General features: G+C 46.3%; 1 protein-coding gene across 1 annotated transcript; it reads right to left on the reverse strand.

The window, feature by feature from the left end:
• Positions 1–447: 447 nt before the first annotated feature.
• LOC144534010 (insulin receptor substrate 2-B-like) lies at positions 448–16,290 on the reverse strand. Its single transcript, XM_078275608.1, has 2 exons — positions 11,809–16,290; positions 448–1,007 (listed from the first exon to the last, which is right to left on the reverse strand). The coding sequence occupies exons 1-2, from the start codon at positions 15,929–15,931 to the stop codon at positions 1,003–1,005; spliced, it is 4,128 nt and encodes a 1,375-aa protein (XP_078131734.1). The 5' UTR covers positions 15,932–16,290; the 3' UTR covers positions 448–1,002.
• Positions 16,291–19,779: the final 3,489 nt, after the last annotated feature.

A 19,779-nucleotide genomic window follows, 5' to 3' on the forward strand; every position in this document is an offset into this window, starting at 1 on the left:
CAACAGCCCTTTACGACGGGGAACTGAAGCTGTTATATCCATCTATTATATCAGACTTTGGTGATTCCAATTTACACTTTAAAACACCAAAGTCACACAAAGTAACCCAACGAGGCAGCAACAGGCCAGCAACACTGCAAGGTAAAATTGCTGTTTTTATCAAAAGGAGTCTGGTGGCTTTGAAGCGAGAAAAGATGGATAATAACGGCTTCAGTTCCCCGTCGTAAAGGGCTGTCTGACAGCAAGGTAAAGCGCTGAAAATATTGTAAATATAGCATCCACTTAAACTGATAGATTTTTGAAGGTGGTCTTTTTTTTTTTTTTTTTTGGTGGCTGATACAACCCCACTTCAAAACATCCAAACTCCCTTTTCGGGGGTAATCCATTAACAAAAAAAAATAAATACACTCTCTACTACAACTTTGCCCACAATGTAATAACTGTAAAGATTATGCATGGGGTAAAAAAAAATTATAAAAAGATAAAAATATTTTAAATTCAAACATAAGTTTCCAAGTTTGTACCGTAATGCCTTTGCTAAGAATTCCAGCCTCCCTTTTTAATACCGTATGGAGAAGCAGAACCATCTGATAATCTTATCTACGGTTCTGTTGGCGCCCCCGTCAACCAAAGTTCACTGACCGTTTCTGTTGAAAAAAAGCTGCGCACACTAGCAGCATCAATTGTGTGTGTGAGAGGGGGGGGGAAATGATTAATAATAATAATAATAATAATAACAACAACAACAGGACAAGATATGCATATAAAACACAAAAAAATAAAAGATGAAATACACTTATAAAACTGCAAGCGTTTTTTTGTCATCTGTTGTGATGTTGATGTCGTTTTCTGCATCCAGAAGGGAGTGGCTCCTCAGTCTGGGCGAAGAGGTCAGAGGTCACCGGCGGGGCGGGGGGGAGGAGGCCAAAGGTCCCAGGCAGAGTCGATCGCCCCGAGCAGAGAGATGAGGAGGAAGGTGGGGAACCTCTATCGCCCAGTCGCTCAGTCTGAGAGAGGAAAGGAAGACAGACAGGTGAGCAATCCATCTGGAAAAGCCTTTAAAACGCACAACAAACATCGGGTCGGACACTTATTTAATGACAATGTAATGACTCATATATAAAAAAAAAAAAAAACGGCACGTAAAAAACAAGAATCAGCTCCGGCACACTGGCGACACTTTAATGAGTAGCTATTGTTTGTAGGGATGTAACGATGCATCGTGAATCGCCTACAAATCAGTTTAAATGGGTAAAATTACAACCGGAGATAAACAAAAAAAATGAATTGCGATGCAATTTTTAAACAGCCCGGGGCGTGGCGCTAGTTAACATATAGCAGGTAACGTTAGCCTGCCGTTAGTAGGGTTAGGCACCGTTTTGATTTGAACAATTCTGATTAAGATTCTTCCTTTCGATTCCGGTTCTTATCGATTCTCTCTTTGGGGGGTGGAGTTGAAACGGGTCACGTGCTTATTTCACAAATAAGGAAAGTTTTAGTTTGATTCAATGGTGGTTTGCAGTTTTACAGGGCTTTTTTCAACATAAAACGACTCTAGGAATCGGTTCTCGATGCCCAATCCTAACCGTCTAAGCCGGCTTAAACACGGTTAAAATGCTGACGGCTAAAGTGCGTGTTTCACCGGAAAGGATTCACTCAATTATTCACTCTACGTAAGCTCTACTTGTTTTTAAATCAAGGGTAACTGGTTATATAGGTAGAGCTTGAATGACAGAACTGTCACACACACACAAATTCATGTAAAAGTAATTTTTCAAGCAAAAAACAATGCTAAGCTTCTAAACGGTGGCAATTTGCTGCTTTCCTTTACCCTGAAAGTAAAGTGAGTATCTTTTGGTTTGGGACTTTAGGTTAGACAACAAAACAAAAAAAGAAGGTGGTTTAAGAAGTCATCTTGGGCTTGAGGAGATTGTGAAAAGCCTCTTCACTGTTGGATTAATTGATAATGACAATAATCTTAAATTGTAGCCGTAAAAACAAGTGTACAGAAAAGTGAAAGCTGCTGTGGTTGTTTTCTATTTCTCACACACACACACACACACACACACACACACACACACACACACACACACACACACACACACACACACACACACACACACACACACACACACACACACACACACACACACACACACACACACACACACACACACACACACACACACACACACACACACACACAGGAATGTGTCCGGTTCACTGACAGTGGTTTCTGACAGTATTAGTTGTTTTTGGACATTTTTGAAGCCAAGTGGTGCTGACTAATTTTGACTGGAATCTGTCTGGCTTTGGACTCAGTCTTCCAAACAACACTGCAGAGGAGTAAAAAAAAACCCGCACTTTTATCACTTTAGGGGGGGATTTTCCGAGGGGTTGCGTGTCCCTGCATGACCCCAGGGTTTTGTGAAAACTTTTTCAAAGCTCAGTGTCAACACTGGAAGAAAAATAACACGTTGACATTTTGAAGATGCAAGTTCTTCCGACCTGACAGCTGTGTCTGGGCTGGAAATAACCAGCAACCGCACTGGTGAATGAATTTGTCAGCACAAATGTACACAAAAACTGATTTCTTAGGAGGTACTTGAACACAGCTGTGTTATTAAAGAGGCCTAGCGTTTTATAAGCCCAGTAAAATCGAGAGGATTGTGTCTTTATCGAGGTTCGTTCACTGTCAGAAAGCTTTTAAAAGAAGCAGCAAAGATGTAAGACGTCTCTGAGTGAGCCGGCGGCTTGGCTCAGACTACTGGCTGTATAAAAACAAATCTGTTTGCCTGGTAAATTAGTGAGCGTGGCCGGTGAACTTTGGATTCAGCCTGTTGCCAGCAGACACACATATAAAGTTTGTTTCCTGCCCTGCTATCATGGCCGGACCCGGGATGTCAGGTTGGCTGTTTTGGTGCGGCCAAGCGGCCCCAAATGACCCTGGCTATGGCCGCTGTCCAGCTGGGTTATTCCACTGAGAGCGAGGCTTTGTCCGCCACAACAATGTGAGCAGCACGCCACAATACAGATGCTTTGACAGGGGGCACTGCTGGAATGCTGCTCCTCTGTTTGTTAGCCACAGGGATGGATGGAGGGATGAACGGACGGACTGATAGAAAGACAGGCGCACACAGTACACAGAGGAGGAGGAGTAACGGTACACAACCTCAGCACAGCCTAAACACCAACCAAACTATAGCCAAAGCAAAGTGACCACCACTGGGGGGACCCAGACAAACCTGGCAACCCAAAAGATCTGACAACAAGAGGAACCTCTTCCTGCTACATTGACACACCACAGCCTGTATAAAAGACGACGTTCTTAGCCAAAATAAAACTCAAATACCAAGAGTTCGAGACGCACTTCACTGGAAAAGAACGACAAGATTCGATATTGGGGGGTGGGACCCTGAGAGACGACCAGCAGAGCTACACATGAAACTGTTCAATTTCAGCCTCCTCTTTTTGGGTTTTGATTCTAATTTGTTTGCTGCAAATTGTTCCACTTCGTTGTAGTATACCATGTAGTGGAGTCATTTAGTTGTGCCTAACAAAATATATAAAATAATAATGTATATATTAGATGTACACAGTTTTAATAATGTTGTAATGAATATAGTAAATAATGGTCACCATCCTGTCAATTGTGTTCAAATTAAATCTTTGCATTGTTGAATCACTCGGAGGCATCGACAGGAAATGCACTGTATTTGTACGTAACACAGCATTGACAGAGAGAGACAAAAAGAGACAGAAGAGAGACAGACAGAGAGACCTATAAAGACACAGAGAGAGAGAGAGAGAGAGAGACAGAGAGAGGGCGAGACAAAAAGATACCTAAACGGAGAGAGAGAAAAAGAGACAGAGAGAGAGAGAGAGAGAGAGAGAGAGAGAGAGAGAGAGAGAGAGAGAGAGAGAGAGAGAGCGAGCAGTCCGAGGTCTCTTGAGTTTGTCTGCAGTCCAGCCGTGAACTTTGATCAAAACAAACTCTAAGGACACAAGACCGCCTGAACTGACCGCCATCAAACACGCACGCCACAAAATGGGGTTATAAAAACACTGTTCTCCAAACACCTGCATTAGCTAACTGCTTGTCATGTCGTTGCAACACAGGCAGGTGTTCAGAGCCGTGTCTGTCTCTGTCTGTCTGTCTGTCTGTCTGTCTGTCCTTAAACCCCATTCACCCAGCTGGGACAACAGATGAAAGGCATCATGGGAGTGAGCAGCGAGCGTAGCGCGTTGACCTGACACAGGCTGCCGTGACAGCTGGGGCATTTTACAGATCGAGGAACGAAAAGCGGACTCGAAACTGAACTAAATCGTCCCTCCAGATGTGAATCACACACACACACACACACACAGTTTTTAGCTTTATCATGTCACAGATTCACATTGGATTGAAGTTTTCTAGAGCAATAGATTGTTTGACTTTTCACCCTTTGACTATTTCAGATAGGATTGGAGAAATACATTCACCTCCATAACAATAAATAATACAGTAACACAGAAGCTGCTGGTTTACTGCTTAGTAAAAACACAAGTCACACAAAAAGACTAACTAACTAACCGATTGATGCAGCGGTAGAGCAGCAACTCCCGTGTTCTGCGGTGTAAAATTACTGTTTCTGTTAAAAGGAGTCTGTTGGCTTAGAGCAGAGCTAATGACTTCAGTTCCCCGTCGTAAAGGGCTGTCTGACAGCAAGGTAAAGTGCTGCAGATGTTCTAAATATAGCTTACACTTCTATCATTTTTTTAGGTGTCTAAAATGTGTTCAGCCACTGCCCCCGTCCACAGCAGGACATTAGCTTAGCTTCCGTGTCCGTACTCCTTCCTGCTTCTCTAAATTGGGCGCGTGCCGACCCCCATCTACCGTAGCTAACACACTATGGAGAAGTAGCTCAGACAACCGCACTTCAAAAGATCCCAAACTATCCCTTTAAGGTCGGCAACGGAGCAGGAAAACACCTAGGATTTCTGCTAAAACTTCTAATTTCCTGCGGTGTGCAAACATTTGCGAAGTATTCTTGTTTGCTCAAACGGTGCACGTCAAAAGGGTCACCAAACGCTACAGTCACAAAGATGAACAAACGGTGCCGTTTTCAAATATACGTTCAGGAAACATTCCAACTTTTCTAATAAAGTTACCCAACGTCACATTCCAGTAAGCCGAGGAATACTCTAGTAAAATCCTGCTTTATCATTACTGTGTGTCTGAGGGGGGGGGGGGGGGGGGGGACATAAAAAAGAGAGCTGGAGGAAACATGAAGGAAGAAGAACAACATAAAGTAGAAATGGAAGTTACTGCATGTTTGAGAGAAACTGGAGCCTTCAGTGATTTCAGTAATGCTCAGGACGACCTAAGAAATCTACACTTGAAGAGTAACTAAAAACTCGAGACCACATAGCTGACAGTGTTGATGAGACAACATTTCCCTTTGAGTATGCACTGCAGGATGTTAAGACGCTCCCCTCTTTGGTCTCGTGAAGCTCTATCACTGCTGGTGACTTTGTTTGATTTGCACGACTTGAACAACTTCACTGCTCTACTTTAATAATAATAGTTTTAGATACTCTGAAAGATGAAGCAGGTTCGACCTTTCTGTAGAGGAGAATAAGAGCTCATAACAATTATCTAAATACTTGTAAAATTGCTGCAAAGCGGGGCTGCAAATAACAATTCATTTCAATATCAGTGTCGCTCTCTCACAATCAAGACTTTCCGAAGGCCTGACTACGAGTCTAAAACCCAAATCCATTACATTTGTTATCACATAAGATGAACAGAAGCAGCAAAATCTTCACAATTTAGAAGCTGGAACAAGAAAACTATGTGGAAATGACTTTGGAAATGATAGACTTAAGTTATAAACTTCCTGAAAAGCGGAGAACTGATCACACAGACCAACTCTAAATTGAAATGTAAACCTCTGGGAAACTCAAATTAAATAAATTCTTAAATTCAGTAATACTCCAGGAATTAATTGACCCATGGGAACACTGCTGGCGCCAAAGCGTCCAGAGTTAGGGGTTCAATTCCCTGTTTAGCTCAATGGACACCAACACTGCCAGGTTCAGAGATTCCCCAAGCTTCTCAGAGTGGGCCACCCATGCTACAAGCACATCTAGCATATCAGTGCTTTGGATTAAGGTGCTCATCAAACATTCCAAGTTATTTTAAGATTTATTCGCTGAATGGATACTAAAAACGGGCAACACAGGCAAACAGGCACTTCAACCTCCGGGGGGGGCTTTTAGAGAGCGTAAACAACTTCCCTGCGACAGTCCGAATGGCTAAATTGCTTTGTGTGCATGCGTGATGGTTAATAATTCTAACATCTGTGGGCACATGTATCAGGCTATTTAGGAGAGAGACCTCTGCATGCAACACACAGATAAAAAGGGTGGGTGGGGGGGGGGGTCCTGTTACGGGCATGCCTCGGACCGGCCCATAAATTCATGTCAGTCTGGAAATAGACTTGTAAATATAGACGGCGGAGGTGGGAACGAGAGAGGAAAGGGCAGCCTTGTACCATCTTCTCTCACATCTCGTTTCCCCTTCCCTCGCTCGCGCTCCGACTGACCCTTTACCACCTCATATCCACTGTCGGGGGAAGGAGAGGGAGAAAAGGGCAGGTTCCCACCGCTGTCACGTCTTTTAAAAAAAACTTCCCCTCGGGACTGGACTTTAACCTTTTGCCATATCATATCCACCTGATGTTCTTTCCCATCATCCTCATGTGTTCGCCTTTCATGTATTACAGCTGTACCACACCGACCAACGATTACATAACATTTTTGTTGTGACGCGTCAAATGTTACAACTAGGGCTGCTTATTTTAGTAATCGAGTATTCTACCGATTATTCCATCGATTAATCCGATATGAAATACTTAGTAAGAAATACTTAGTAAACAGCAATAGTAAATATTTATTATTGCCGTTTACTAGAAAAAGCAACATTTTTTATTGCCAAATTCCAAGACCCTTTTTAGTACATTTTTGGTGGCCCAAATGTTAATATTTTTCACCCCCTTCCCCTTCTTGCCTCTGGCTCTTGGATATGCAAAAGAGCTGTTCACTAAGCCGAGGTAAATGTGACGGTACAAAGCTTACAGCGGGGCTATTCAACTACACTGTTCTGGGGGACACATTTTAAGAAGGCTAATACTGAGTGAGGAGAAAGAATAAAGAATGCAGACATCACCGGCATGATGACATCATTCACGTGCATATTAAGTGGCCATGCTGGAGGGAGGAGCCGGTTTGTCTCCGGCAGCAGCTAATTTCCAAAGTTTAGTAGCAAACTAATAAAACAGTTAGACTACAAACCGACAGCTTTCATTTTAGCTTGTATGTAAAATGTCGCTATTTGCAGAGCAGCATGCTGTAGGCTAGTTGTGTAAAACACAAGAGCACGGCACGGTGGACGAGAGCAGCAGACGTTAGTTGGCTACCTGGTGTCGGTTTGTTCCGTGGAATGGATGAGTACACTGGAGGTTTTCTACAAAGATGATGTAGCAGCATGTTTGCAGCTTAAAATGATCCCAAACTTTCTGTCGTTTTCTCTCGCCTGTCTCTTCTCTTAGACTCGCTGTTTTCGTTTCTTCATTTGTAATCTGGGCCGTCAGTCTTGTGTCCACAGAAGCGTCAACCTGTTGTGCGCTAGTAATAATCCTCCGTGCGGAAACACAGTGAGCCGTACAACCTTAATTACATTGATTTAACGAAGCTTCGAGGCAAAGAATTTGAGGATTTTTCGTAATCGAATTATTCGAGGGATCGTTTCAGCCCTAGTTACAACGTACACCAAACGCAGACATCCCAAGTTGAACCTAATCGACGGAGAAAATGTACACATGAAGCTTATAAACACTGCTAATAACAGACAAACATTCAGAGCTGAAACGACTAGGCGATGAATCAATTAGGTCTGTACGATATGAGGAAAATATCTATATAATAAAATGAGGGCTGTCAAATGATTCATTTCTATAGTTAATCACCATTAATCGCATGTTTTATCACATTAATAAAATTCGATTCTTTAGCATTTCAGAACTGTTTTTAAGTACATAATAACAATGGGAAGCCATTCTGACCAGTGGATCTTCATTGGGAATCACATGAATGCAAAGAAAGTTACTTTATGAACTTGACTTTAAGATTTGTAATTGTTTATTATTTATTTACTGTAAACAAAAGAAAAATGTGTGAATCTGTCATTATTGAAATTGCATTTCATCTTAAATAAAATAAATCCAATATAAATAATTACATTTTTAAAACAAATCAAAATAACTAAAGAATTAAATATCTGTAAATAAACTTAGAAGACAAAGGGCCCTATTTTAACGATCTAAGGGCACGGCGTGAAGCGCCTGGCGCAGGTGCGTTTAGGGTGTGTCCAATTCCACTTTTGCTAGTTTGACGGGGGTATAAGGGTCCGTGCGCCGGGCGCATGGTTCTAAAAGGGTTGTACTTAGTGTCTTCATTAATTCATAGGTGTGTTTTGGGCGTGACATAAGCCTAGGCGCATTTTACTAATGCTCTGTTAAAATAACAATGAAATGCTGCGTTATTGACTTTAGACCTGGTTTTTGTTGGTCAACGGTGCGATCACTTCCCGCTGCCTCAAGATAGCAACACGTCCAGAATGCACCTGAACACACCTCCCTGTAAGACCAGCACGCCCAGAATGCACCTGAATACACCTCCCTGTAAGACCAGCACGCCCAGAATGCACCTGAATACACCTCCCTGTAAGACCAGCACGCCCACAAAGATGGGCGCAGGTGCATTTGTGATTTAAACGGCGCGGGCGCTGGACAGGAAATTGACAACTGCGTCGGTCTTAAACTAGCAAAGACACTTGCGTCGGGCTTTGTGCTGCGCTGCACCGGGTGCAAGATAGGGCTCCATGTGACATCTGAAGTCTAATCTAAACTAGATAAAAATTGATTGATTTTTTTGTATCTCAATCGCTTGTAATCTTTACACATTTTTATGGATTTTTAACCGATTCTCGGTGCATCGTTACATCCCTACATATATGAAAGTCAACTGAGTTTTGGACTGTTACTTGGATAAAACAATGAATTTGAAGACACCATGTTGCGGTCTTCAATCGGCAGATTAATCAATAACGAAAACAATCGTGGGTTGCAGCCCTACCCGACTTTACAAAACAAAGCAAGCTCGACCACCGTTTCCGAGGTCAAAAGTTAACCATTAACCTTGACGTGAAGGTAATTGAGTTTTCTTCAAAGTTTACTGCTCCCAATGTTTGTTTCTACCCCTGGTGTCTCCAGCCTGCTTATCCCTTTAACTCCAGCTGAATTCACTTTTTTGTTTTTAAATCTAAAATTCATAGAAACGGTTTTTTTTCCGAGTTCACACAGCATTTCCTTGACAGCTGGACAGAAAGGGAGTCTGTCCTCCCCCTCTCTCCTCTGGGTCAAGGATCCAGGTGTGCCGGTATCAGTTCAACACCGCAGCTGAGAGGAAGTGCATTCCTGAGTGATGATGATGCGTTTACTCCCGGCCCTGCTGTATGCCTTGACACACTGCCGCCGCAATTACGGCGCCACATCAAAGGCCTAATAGCCATGACTCAGCGCGCATAAACCAACCTAGATGCAGACACACTAAAACAGACTGAGGGTGTGTGTGGGCATGCCATGGATTAACATTTCTGAATGTTACCTTGAACTGAATAAACCAACACACACACTCTTAATGAACCTGCTGGCAGCGGCTGAAAACAAAAGTACACACCGACAGACGGACAAACACACACAATGGGATGTGCTTAAGCGCTTTGAGAGTGAGTTCATCTCCAAACGTTCAGCACTGTAGGTTTGCCACACACACACAAGCTTTTTCATCTCCATTCAGCAGCACGATATACAGATGAGTCAGTCGGTGTTCGCAGAGAATCCTGACTCATGCACACACACGAAGCCAGACAGACAAATTCGGGAGGGAAGCAAGAGAAAAGCAGGGAGGAGAGAGTATAAAAGAGAGCTGGGTGAAATGGAAAAGGAGACCATCAAAGAGGAAGCGAAAGACTGAAAAACGGAGTAAAAACATCCTCTTCTCTCTTGATCCATACCCGCTGTCTACCACGCTAATTGTAGCCCTAACCTCAGCACTAACACACACACACACACACACACACACACACACCTGGACTTTAAAGCTGCAGCAAACGTGTCGCACTGCTTGCTACAGAACAACTAGGTCCAAACTCAAGGAAATGTACTATTATTCAGTTTATTACAATAAAAACTTGATTATTAGTGATCTTTGAAAGACAAACAGGTACTAAAAATGGGAGAGATACTTAGCGGATTTATTTTCACTCCACTAAATTACAGCACTGTGAGGAGTTTCATGTGTTTTGCCATCATGCTAACCGCTCCTGCTGGCACTGCACTCATCCCTGTTTTGTAGAAATGAATATATTTTTTCAAAGATGTAGAAAAGTGTCTTGGAAAGACAAAAAAAGTCAAGTTCAGTCAGATGTTTGAAGGTGCTCTTTGGGGTCGGGAATTCAATTAAGTGTAGGAAAAAAAAAGGAAAATCCAAGGCACTCTTCTTCAAAAAGCCTTTATTTTACTGGAAATAAAGGCTTTTTAAATAATTTTGAAGAAGAGTGTCCTTTTTCCTTTTTTTTCCCCCCTACAAGTAGAAAAATGTCTCAAGTGACAGCCTTCCAGAGTTGCAGCAGACAAAAAGGCTCTCTACACCCACACGTTAAGTACACTCTGCACACACGCTGACACAAAGAAAACAGCGGCACGTGCACAGACAGGCACAGAGAGACGCCAGCAGCTACAAAGACAGAAAGTCAGGGCTTTTTTGTTTTGGGGCAATTCAGTCCACACTTGACCTCAGATAAACCTCAGTTCATTCAGCGAGCTAATTGTCTAGCAGTCTGCTTGCACACAACACACAACACACGGACCTCCAGATGTGCTGCACGTTGGTGCCGAGACTTCAGCTCCCTGGATGGATGCCTTCAAAGACAATGTCTGGCTGCTCAAAGCGCCTGAACGCAGCCCTGTCAAGATCTCAGAGACCGGATCCAAAATAAATTCACTAGAGGAGCTGCAAATTGATAAAATGCGACTAATAATAGCATGCAGCACAAAGGGATATTTTTTTCCTCACTGAAATCCAAAATAACCTAAGCACTTGCTCTCTTTTATTCACGTGTAAAAGCTCATACTCACATGCGCACACACAGCAAAAAACTATATTTTTCCATACAGTACACGGGCTGGCTGCTGTGTAAACTCCAGAAAACCAGTCAAAGATTTTTTCCTTCCAAATATGATTATGAAAGTTAGAAAAGAGCCTTTAAAGTTCAAACAATGGCTGGCAGAGAAGACAGACAACATTAAGCAGCATTTGGCTGTAGAGCTGCAAAGATTAATTGATGAATCCATTAGTTGTCAACTATTAAATTAATCGGCAGCTATTTTAATAATCGAATAATCAGTTTGAGGTTGTTTCGTTTTTTTTATTCTCTGATTCCAGCTTCTTAAATGTGAATATTTTCTAGTTTAGTCACTCCTCTGTGACAGTAAGCTGAATGTCTTTGAGACATTTGAGGATGCCATCTTGGGTTTTGGGAAACACTGACATCACCATTTCATAGACCAAACAAATAATCGATGAACCGAGAAAATAATCAGCAGATTAATCAACAATGAAAACAACTTATTTGCAGCCCTATTTGGCTGTGAGCTGCAGTTTCCCCAACCAGGCACACAAACACACACACTTGTGTTTACTCACCCTTGGTTGTCGTGGTGACTCCATCAGATTTGGTGAAGTCTATACTGGCGTAGGCGCCGTTCTCCGGCAGAGGCACCGTCCCCACCGCCACCGAGCTCCCGTTGCTGCTACCAGCTCCGGGCATCATGGCTCCCGTATTACTCCCGTCCTCCCTCAGCTCCAAGGCGATGTAGTTCAGGCCGTTCTGGTAGCCCACAGACATGTTCCGGCACATTCTGCCGGTTCCGGCCCCCGAGGAGGAGGAGGAGGACGCTGGCGTCCCGGAGCCTGCGCCCATTTCCGTGGCTCTTACTGGAGCGTGGGGAGGTGGCAAGTCCCAGAGACCCTCCATGGACACCCACGTACTGTCAAAAGACGCCGAGCTGGCCCATCTGGAAGCCTGACCCTCCGTTAGGTAGGAGCCGTTGGGGGCTGTGGGGTGTGCGGCTGACGATGATGGGGCAAGTCCTCCTCCGGAGGGACTTGAGTTAGAGGAGGAGAATGTCTCTGAGCTGTGTCTCCGCCTGCCTTGGGGGTCGGCCCGAACCACCTTGGGCTCCAGCTGTTGTGTCGGCGCCATCCCCGGGCTCGGTGGAGGGAGAGGGGGAGAAATGGATGAGGAGGAGGCGGAGGGAGAGTGGCCGTAACGGCCCTCTATCACACAGAGATGCTGCAGCATGGCCGTGGGGCTCGTTTGCGTCCTCTCACCTCTGCCGAGGTTAAACGTCATGTCTGTGTAGTCGTCCCCCATCGACCTCCAGGGACCTCCGGCGGGGACTCCGGGGGAGGCCAGCGCCCTAGGATTGCTAGCCAGGGGTCGGATGTAGCTGGGTGGGTTCCAGGGGGCGACAAGGCTGGCTCTGGGTGACTGGTTTTTACCCAGACATCCAGCGCTGTCCTGCTGCTCTGCCGCCACCTCCACACTCATATAGTCCTGGTGAGGGGAGTGACGGAGGTCACTGGATCCCAGGGAAGGCGCTTCATCTTGGGCAGAGAGAGGATAAGCGGGGGGCTGTTGTTGGTGGGGGTAGTGATCCCCAAACTCAATGTTAATATACTCCCCGGGACTGGAGGGCCGTTCAGATGAGCCGACAGTCGAGGGGACCGAGGAGCCTGCAGATGCTGCGGAGGGCTCACTAACCCTCAGTGGGCCTTGGAAACTTCTTCTGCCTAAAGGGAGGCGGTTGGGCCTCGCGGCGCGTCGGTCCGCCACTGCTGCGGTCGTATGGTGAGCTCCGTAAGGCGGGGGTGGGTGAGAGGGGGTGGAGGTGCTACTACCTCCTCCACCCCTCTTCTCTGGCGTCGACATGGACGCTGTGGCAACAGATGAGTAAACTGGCTTGGCAGGAGAGCTCATAGGAACGTACTCCCCGTACTCTTTCTCATCCCTCTCTCGAGTGGGAGCCTTGTAGGAGCGAGGGAGGGAAAAATAAGGGCTGTAAGACTTTGTGGGGCCCTCCGGTGTGCCCGATGTGTAATACCCACTGCTCGCTTCGTTGGAGAGCTTGCGCCCCGCACTGCTGCAGTACGACATGTCCATATATTCACCATTCTCAGGTCTCTCTGCTATGCTGTCGCTCCCGCTGGCCCCTGCCGTGCCGGAGTTGCTATGAGGGCTGGGGGAGGCCTGCCCTGGGGACGGGGAGCTGCCGCCGCCCCCCGGGAGCATCATCATGTAGCCGTGGGAGTCTGCGGAGGATTGGGGCTGGAGCTGGTGGTGGCGGGCGGAACGGGAACCTAAAGCTGGACTGTGAAACTGAGGGGAGTACGAGCTGGGTTGCATAGGCATGTAGTCGGGAGGAGTGTCATGCGGCGACGCAGCCACGCCACACATCATGGGCATGTAGCCGCTGTCTTCCTTGGCAGAGGAAGAGGAGGAAAGGGGAGGACGCTCACCGCCGGACTCCGTCTGGGAGAGCGTGGAGGGACGGCTCTGTTGGCTGTGCTCAGAGCAGGAGCTGTAGTCAGAGCGGAGCGAGGAAGAGGAGGACGACGGCCCACCACGGAGCAGCCCACTGCCAAAAGGTAACACAATGTCCGACCCTTCGTCCAACGAGAAGTTGGTCTGGGTCATTTTCTGGTAAACTGCCACTCCAGAGCCGCCAGTTGCGCCACCAGGTGGTCTGGAGAAAGAGTGCGTCCTGTTCCTCAGTGATGATGATGAAAAGCGGTCGTCCTCTGTTGTCGACGCGCTCTCGTCCCGTGGCGTGTCCCCTCCGCTGTTGTTTCCAGAGCCCCCGCTGGTGCCGAAGACCTCCCGGTTCCAGCCCATGGCCATGTAATCATTCAAACAGTTCTCTTCTCTGATTGGGGGCGTGTTGCCCAGTGAGTCTGGCGTGTTGCTCCGCACCCGGAAGTACCGGAAGTCACCGGGACTGGAGCCATACTCATCTGAAGAGTTGAAGCCGCCGTCAGACGGAGAGCCGCATATCGAGGCGCTTGATGGGCGGGTGAGCGTGTCGGAGACGGAGCCGTGGCCGCTGCTGGAGGAGACGCTCACTGGGCTGGTGGTGGAGGGGAAGTGGGAGACTGGCAGCGAGGCGGAGCGGGCGTGGTAGGTGGACGACGACCCTGGGATGGCTCTGACGTAGCGCCCGCTGCCTGTGCTCGTGCCTGCGTTTCCTGTGGCGACACCACTCCCACTGCTGCTGCCAGCCCCGTCCTGACGACCGTGATGGGCCCGTGCGGAGTTAAGGTGAACCAGACTTCCTGTGGCGGAGCGGAACGGCCGGTTCATTGTCCCCTCGCCCTCACTGGAGGTCCGGAAGCGATAGCCACTCGCCCCGGAGCTCTTACTTGACGGCGGCGTGCCGACGACTGACTCTGTCCTCGACCGCCTCTGCAGTCCCGTCTGGCTCGGTGGCAGGTTGCCCAGGTGGCGCCGTGTTGTGATAAACGGCATGGGGTTGGAGCCCGATGACTGGCTCTTACTCCTGGGCCGAAACTCGGCAAAAGCTTTCAGGGCTTTCATCGTCTCCAAGATGGTTTCGTGCATGTTTTGGGCCACAACAGAATCATCCACCTGCATCCATATCTCCCCGGGCCCAATAGAGGAGGAGCGACCCACCTCAATGAAAAAGAAGCTTTCTGAATGTCCACAGCGTCTGATATTCATCAACTGAAGGTTGACACAAGGGGTTTCAGAGTTCAACTTTACGAGGTGAATGGTTTTAGTTGAGAGGCAAAGCCGGTAAACACCTGTGAGGTTTTTAGTTTGACCCAGTCCTTTAGGTTTCACATTCACCTGCCACACCTCTTTAAACACAGTACCAGGGGTGACTGTACCATATCCATCATCTAAATCATCAGAGTCTACGTGCCCTTTTTTGCCCTCACTCATCAACTCGCTGACAGCTACGTACCAGTCCTCTTGCTCCTGCTCGTTTTCAGCCACAATGGCAAAGTACTCGTCCTTAGTGTAAAGGGCAATGAGGTGTTTGTTTTTGGAATCCGCCCTTTTGTTTACCGTGAAGCACTGGTAGAGGTAAATAACCCTTTTCGGGGGCGAAGGGGCGACCGTCCCACCGCTGGCGGCGGCCGCGGCAGCAGCAGCAGCAGAGCGCAGGCTGTTCCTGAATTTCTTCTCGCTGTCGTAGTACTCCAGGCGGCTCGGCCCGAGGTGGCTGGCAGCCCGAAGCACAAAAAACCTCTTGTGTCCGTGTTTTTGCTTTCTTAAATAGCCACATTTTCGAATATCATCCACAACGTCAGCGGTATTAGCGACGTTCACAGCCGCGTATACATGGCTGCTGCTGCTGCTGCTGGCAGCGGAAGAAGCGGCGGGGTCCTCGGCGGTTTGTACCTGGCTGAGAGACGAGGAGGAGGCTTTCCTGCCCGGGGACTCTGCGATGTTTTCTCCGGTAACATGCTGCGGAGCCAGCTGGTAGTTATGGTGCTGCTGTTGATCCTTTGGTGGGTGGTGGTGGAGGAGGTTGGAGGGCGGCAAATGTTGATGGAAGCGAGAGCCGCCGCTGCTGCCGCCGCTGCCTCCTCCGCCGATATTAATTAACGGGGAAGGGGGTTCCCCGACCGAGCCGTCTCCGTTCGCGGTGGCGGCCGCGGATTTCGTCCCCACGTCCCTCTGCTGCGTCTCCACCATCAACATCGCTGCCTTGCCTTCCTGGTAATTCGTTAAATTTGCCATCAGAGAATACAATCAAAGGTCACTTTACTAGCAAGCTAATCCGAGTGGACCTAGACCCCATTCTTGTTTTGGGAGACGAGCTCCCGAGTCCGGCTAGGCCAGCTAACGTTGACTCGCTCAGATTTGCAATCCTCACGGACCGGCTTTGTTATACCGTCAAAAAACAAGTCCCTTCGCCGTTTCTTAGCAGCGAAGCAGGTATTCCAAAGTGGGCTTTTTCACGATATGAATCCCACCGTGTGCAACATGACTACGCTCGGCCGTGTTTCTATAATCGGGAGGATCCGGCTAGCTCGGTTAGCAATCCGTTCCCTTCTCCTCCTGTACACATCTCTACGGGCCACAGCACAAACAACACATGATCCCCTGCGTCACACACCAAACGGGAGGAACAAAGAGTCAGACACGGGCTCTGATTGGTCCATCAGTTTGACTGACATTCTACGACAGCCCTGCCAGCCAATTGCTATAAGATATTAGTGTTTGCGTCAATAGCCGTGACCAATTGCGTCGCACAGAGTTTTATTGAAGTTAAAAATAAGGCGGTGACTTTGGTAAGGCTGATCTGGAGTCTGACGTTAGCGGTTTCCATTAACTTTACACGTAGAAAGCTGTTTCCAGAGCTGCAGACAAGCCAAAGAGCCACCGGATTCTTCCCCCTGTCGCTGTGAGCAGACACAGGTCTTTGGTCAAGATTTTGGCAATGGTGGAAGATGTTCTCAGTAAAAAAGTGTAAAAATACTACAAATAATATATCATAATTTGTTATGTGATTTATACATTTTATTTGTAATGTTGTCATATACATGTAGTGAAGTAAAAAGTACAATAGCTTAATAATAATAAACTCTGAGTAGCATTAAAAAAAGGTTTCTAGGTAAAAGCTGGTTTGAAAAGATACGTTTTAGTTTTCTTTTTAAAGTTATAAGCTCACTGTACTTCAATGAGCATGTAACATTTTTAAATGGAGTATTTCTACATTGTTGTTGTTACTCAAAAGGATCTGAAAAGTGTAGACAAATTAGTAGTAAAATGTGTGTTAACCTTCAGGAAGTATTTGAATGTAATTTACTCCACATAGGCCACATCTAGCCATCTGTTGCCCATCCATTTTATATCAATGTTGTGCATGTAAAACCTTATTCTGCAAAGTAACAAGTTACCACAGTTGTCAAATAAATGCAGGAGGAAAAAAACACTGTTTCTGTTTGAAATGTAGTGACAAAATGAACATTTTAAAAAGTACCTCTTCAGTAGACACTATATTCTTCCGTTTTTCATCCCCTTTTCTCTCTTTTCCACCTGTAGAGAAAAGCTTGGATCTTTCACCCATACGCTGAGGATACTAACAGCTCACCAAACGTTGGACCTCTTGCCTGTGGGGGCTGAGGTTTACTAAAACACATTGCTGCTCCAGTCGTACGAGAATCTGCTGGTGATTTTGATTACTGTCCAGCCACAATGTCAGAGAGGGTCAGGCCAGCTGGGCTGACCTCACACGGCCTGCATCCTCTATACGTCTAAAGCCCAAACCAGACCCCTTTTGGCACAGCTGATGAATTCAGATCAAATCCAGGTTTCTTTTACACCGTGTAGTCTGGATCAACAGAAGTACATTTCCAGGATCATTGCCTGAAATCCAGGCACGCCCCTCGCCTTCAGCTCTCTGTGTGTTGCCGTTCTTTGGGAAACAACAAACTTTGAGCCAGCAATCTACACGCTACACTCCTTAAAAAGAAAATGTAGAATGTGCAACAAGGCATGCCTGCTTGGTTCTTTCTGGGAATGATTGAAAAGATTTACTAAGAATGTGTTCATGGCATTTCCTCTCTAGCTGGGATGTTTTGGGACTGATTGGTGGGATTGCTGTGGATGTGAAGTACACACGGAGATACACTGGTCAGAGCTAATGAGGTTTAACCATGTATCCAGCGAATTTAAATAGCTCACGTTACTGTATTGTGTCAACAGTTCACTTCATTTAATATTGTATGTGGCGTTTTCTTTTGCAGGGTGCAAATGTTCCACCAAAACAAGTTCCTTCCTGAGACGATTTTGCAGAGTGCGTCGCTGCGCCTGGAGCTCAGCGCCACCCAAGACGATTGTGATTGGTTTGAAGAAATGCAAACAACCCAGAGCGTTTTTTTGTCCTATCCCAGAATGTATCAGTGGTGTAGCCAGACTTTACTCCACAGCGCTGTGGAGATAAGTCTGTGCATGTGTTTGCTGCAGCTGAGACTCGAGCCCCAGCTGTGTTTTCCATGGGAACCCAGATAGAGTAGAGTAGTTGAGGAGGACTCCCCGCTCTGCCCAGGGGAAGTATCTGAGTTCTTCCACGCCTCAGAGAATGCCATGCTCGGCTTTCCGAGCCTCTACTACACTCTGCATGCAACAATGTGCTGGACACTTTTATCCCAAACACCTTCTGGTGTCATAAGTGGGATCATGTGTAGTGCAGCTGGCCCCAGTGGGAAGCGTGTACCCTTCAGCCGGGCAGAACTGGTGCCGTGTTTTAGAAATCACCTGTCAGTCTGCCTCGGGATCTGTCACTGCAAACTGTCATTTTCACTTATTGCAAATGTACCTCTGTCCATGTTAGAGCCATTTCATTGGCAACCAGTGTGTGACCAGGGGCGTAGCACACAATTCTGGGCCCTGCAGAAAGGCATTCTCTATGGGCCCCTTCCCCGCATCCAAAGCTATTTATTCTAGCATCATTTTGTACTCTGTCTTTGGTACTCAGTCCCATTACCACCCCCAGTCCGACACCCCTGTGCGTGACGCTGGGGGTTGCCATAGTTTACGAAAGCGACAGGTGTCTTGCGCACGTAGATTCGACAGTTTTTTGATCGTGGAAAACATGAGAATGTGAGATGGTGTTTGAGTTATTGTGCTTTTGAGTTGTTGTTATAATGTAGGAAATAAACTGACTGACATATCCAACTTAAAGTTGCAGAGTTGCGGACAATTATTTGGGTGACAATAGGAGTTTTTTGAAGCACGTCACCTACACCGGAGCCACGCGTTCATTACCGACCAAAACAAAAACAAATGTGCGTCAACAGTCCTGATCCATACTGTATTTTATTTACAATTGTTTTTTTGTAATACATGCTCTATCTAGTTATTGATTTTTTACAATACAAATTTAAAGCTCTACTCTGACTTTTCGGGGAAAAAGTTTTCTTCTTTAACAGGAGTTAGATGAGAAAATGAATTTCATAGCTTTCGATCGTAACGCACAATCTTTCTCTGCAGCTCCTCTGGCATTTTGTTTCCCCTTTTTCGACAGAGCTAGCTGTCTTCTGTTGCTAAGCTAGGTAAAGTCTGTCCTTACCTCCGCCAAGGTTTTCAGTGCGGTTTGTTTGTCCTCCTCCGTCCTGATAAACCCTGATGTGAATATTGACTCTTGGACTTTTTACAACTGTCACAAAAGCCGGAGATTAAATTAGCTATATGGCTTTCCTCCTGGTTCTAGTCATCATGCTACGAGAGGTAGTAGCCTAGCCTTGCAATAAGCCTGTGCAACACGACAATTAGCATCACTTAGCACACAGACCGGAAGCAAGAGGAAACCAAAAATTCACGTAATGCTTGTGGACGGATAAATTGAAATATTCACAGCATGTAACTCTGACTAAAACAAATTCTCATTTTTACTTTTGCCAATTGGAGGTTATGTTTTCGGTTAGTTTTGTCTGTCTGTTAGCAGGATAACGGAAAAACTACTTGTCCAATTTTCAGGAGACTTGGTGGAAGGGTGTACCATAGGACAAGGAAGAACCCATTACATTTTGGAGCGGATCCGAATCACGGGACGGATACACAAATGATTTTGTTGGTGGAGG

This window comes from Sander vitreus, chromosome 19 (assembly GCF_031162955.1).
Source record: "Sander vitreus isolate 19-12246 chromosome 19, sanVit1, whole genome shotgun sequence".
NCBI classification, from domain to species: Eukaryota; Metazoa; Chordata; class Actinopteri; order Perciformes; family Percidae; genus Sander; species Sander vitreus.

What these genes read in the sequence shown, in the direction of transcription:
- LOC144534010 (XM_078275608.1), bottom strand. Translation starts at nt 15,931, where the DNA reads ATGGCAAATTTAACGAATTACCAGGAAGGCAAGGCAGCGATGTTGATG.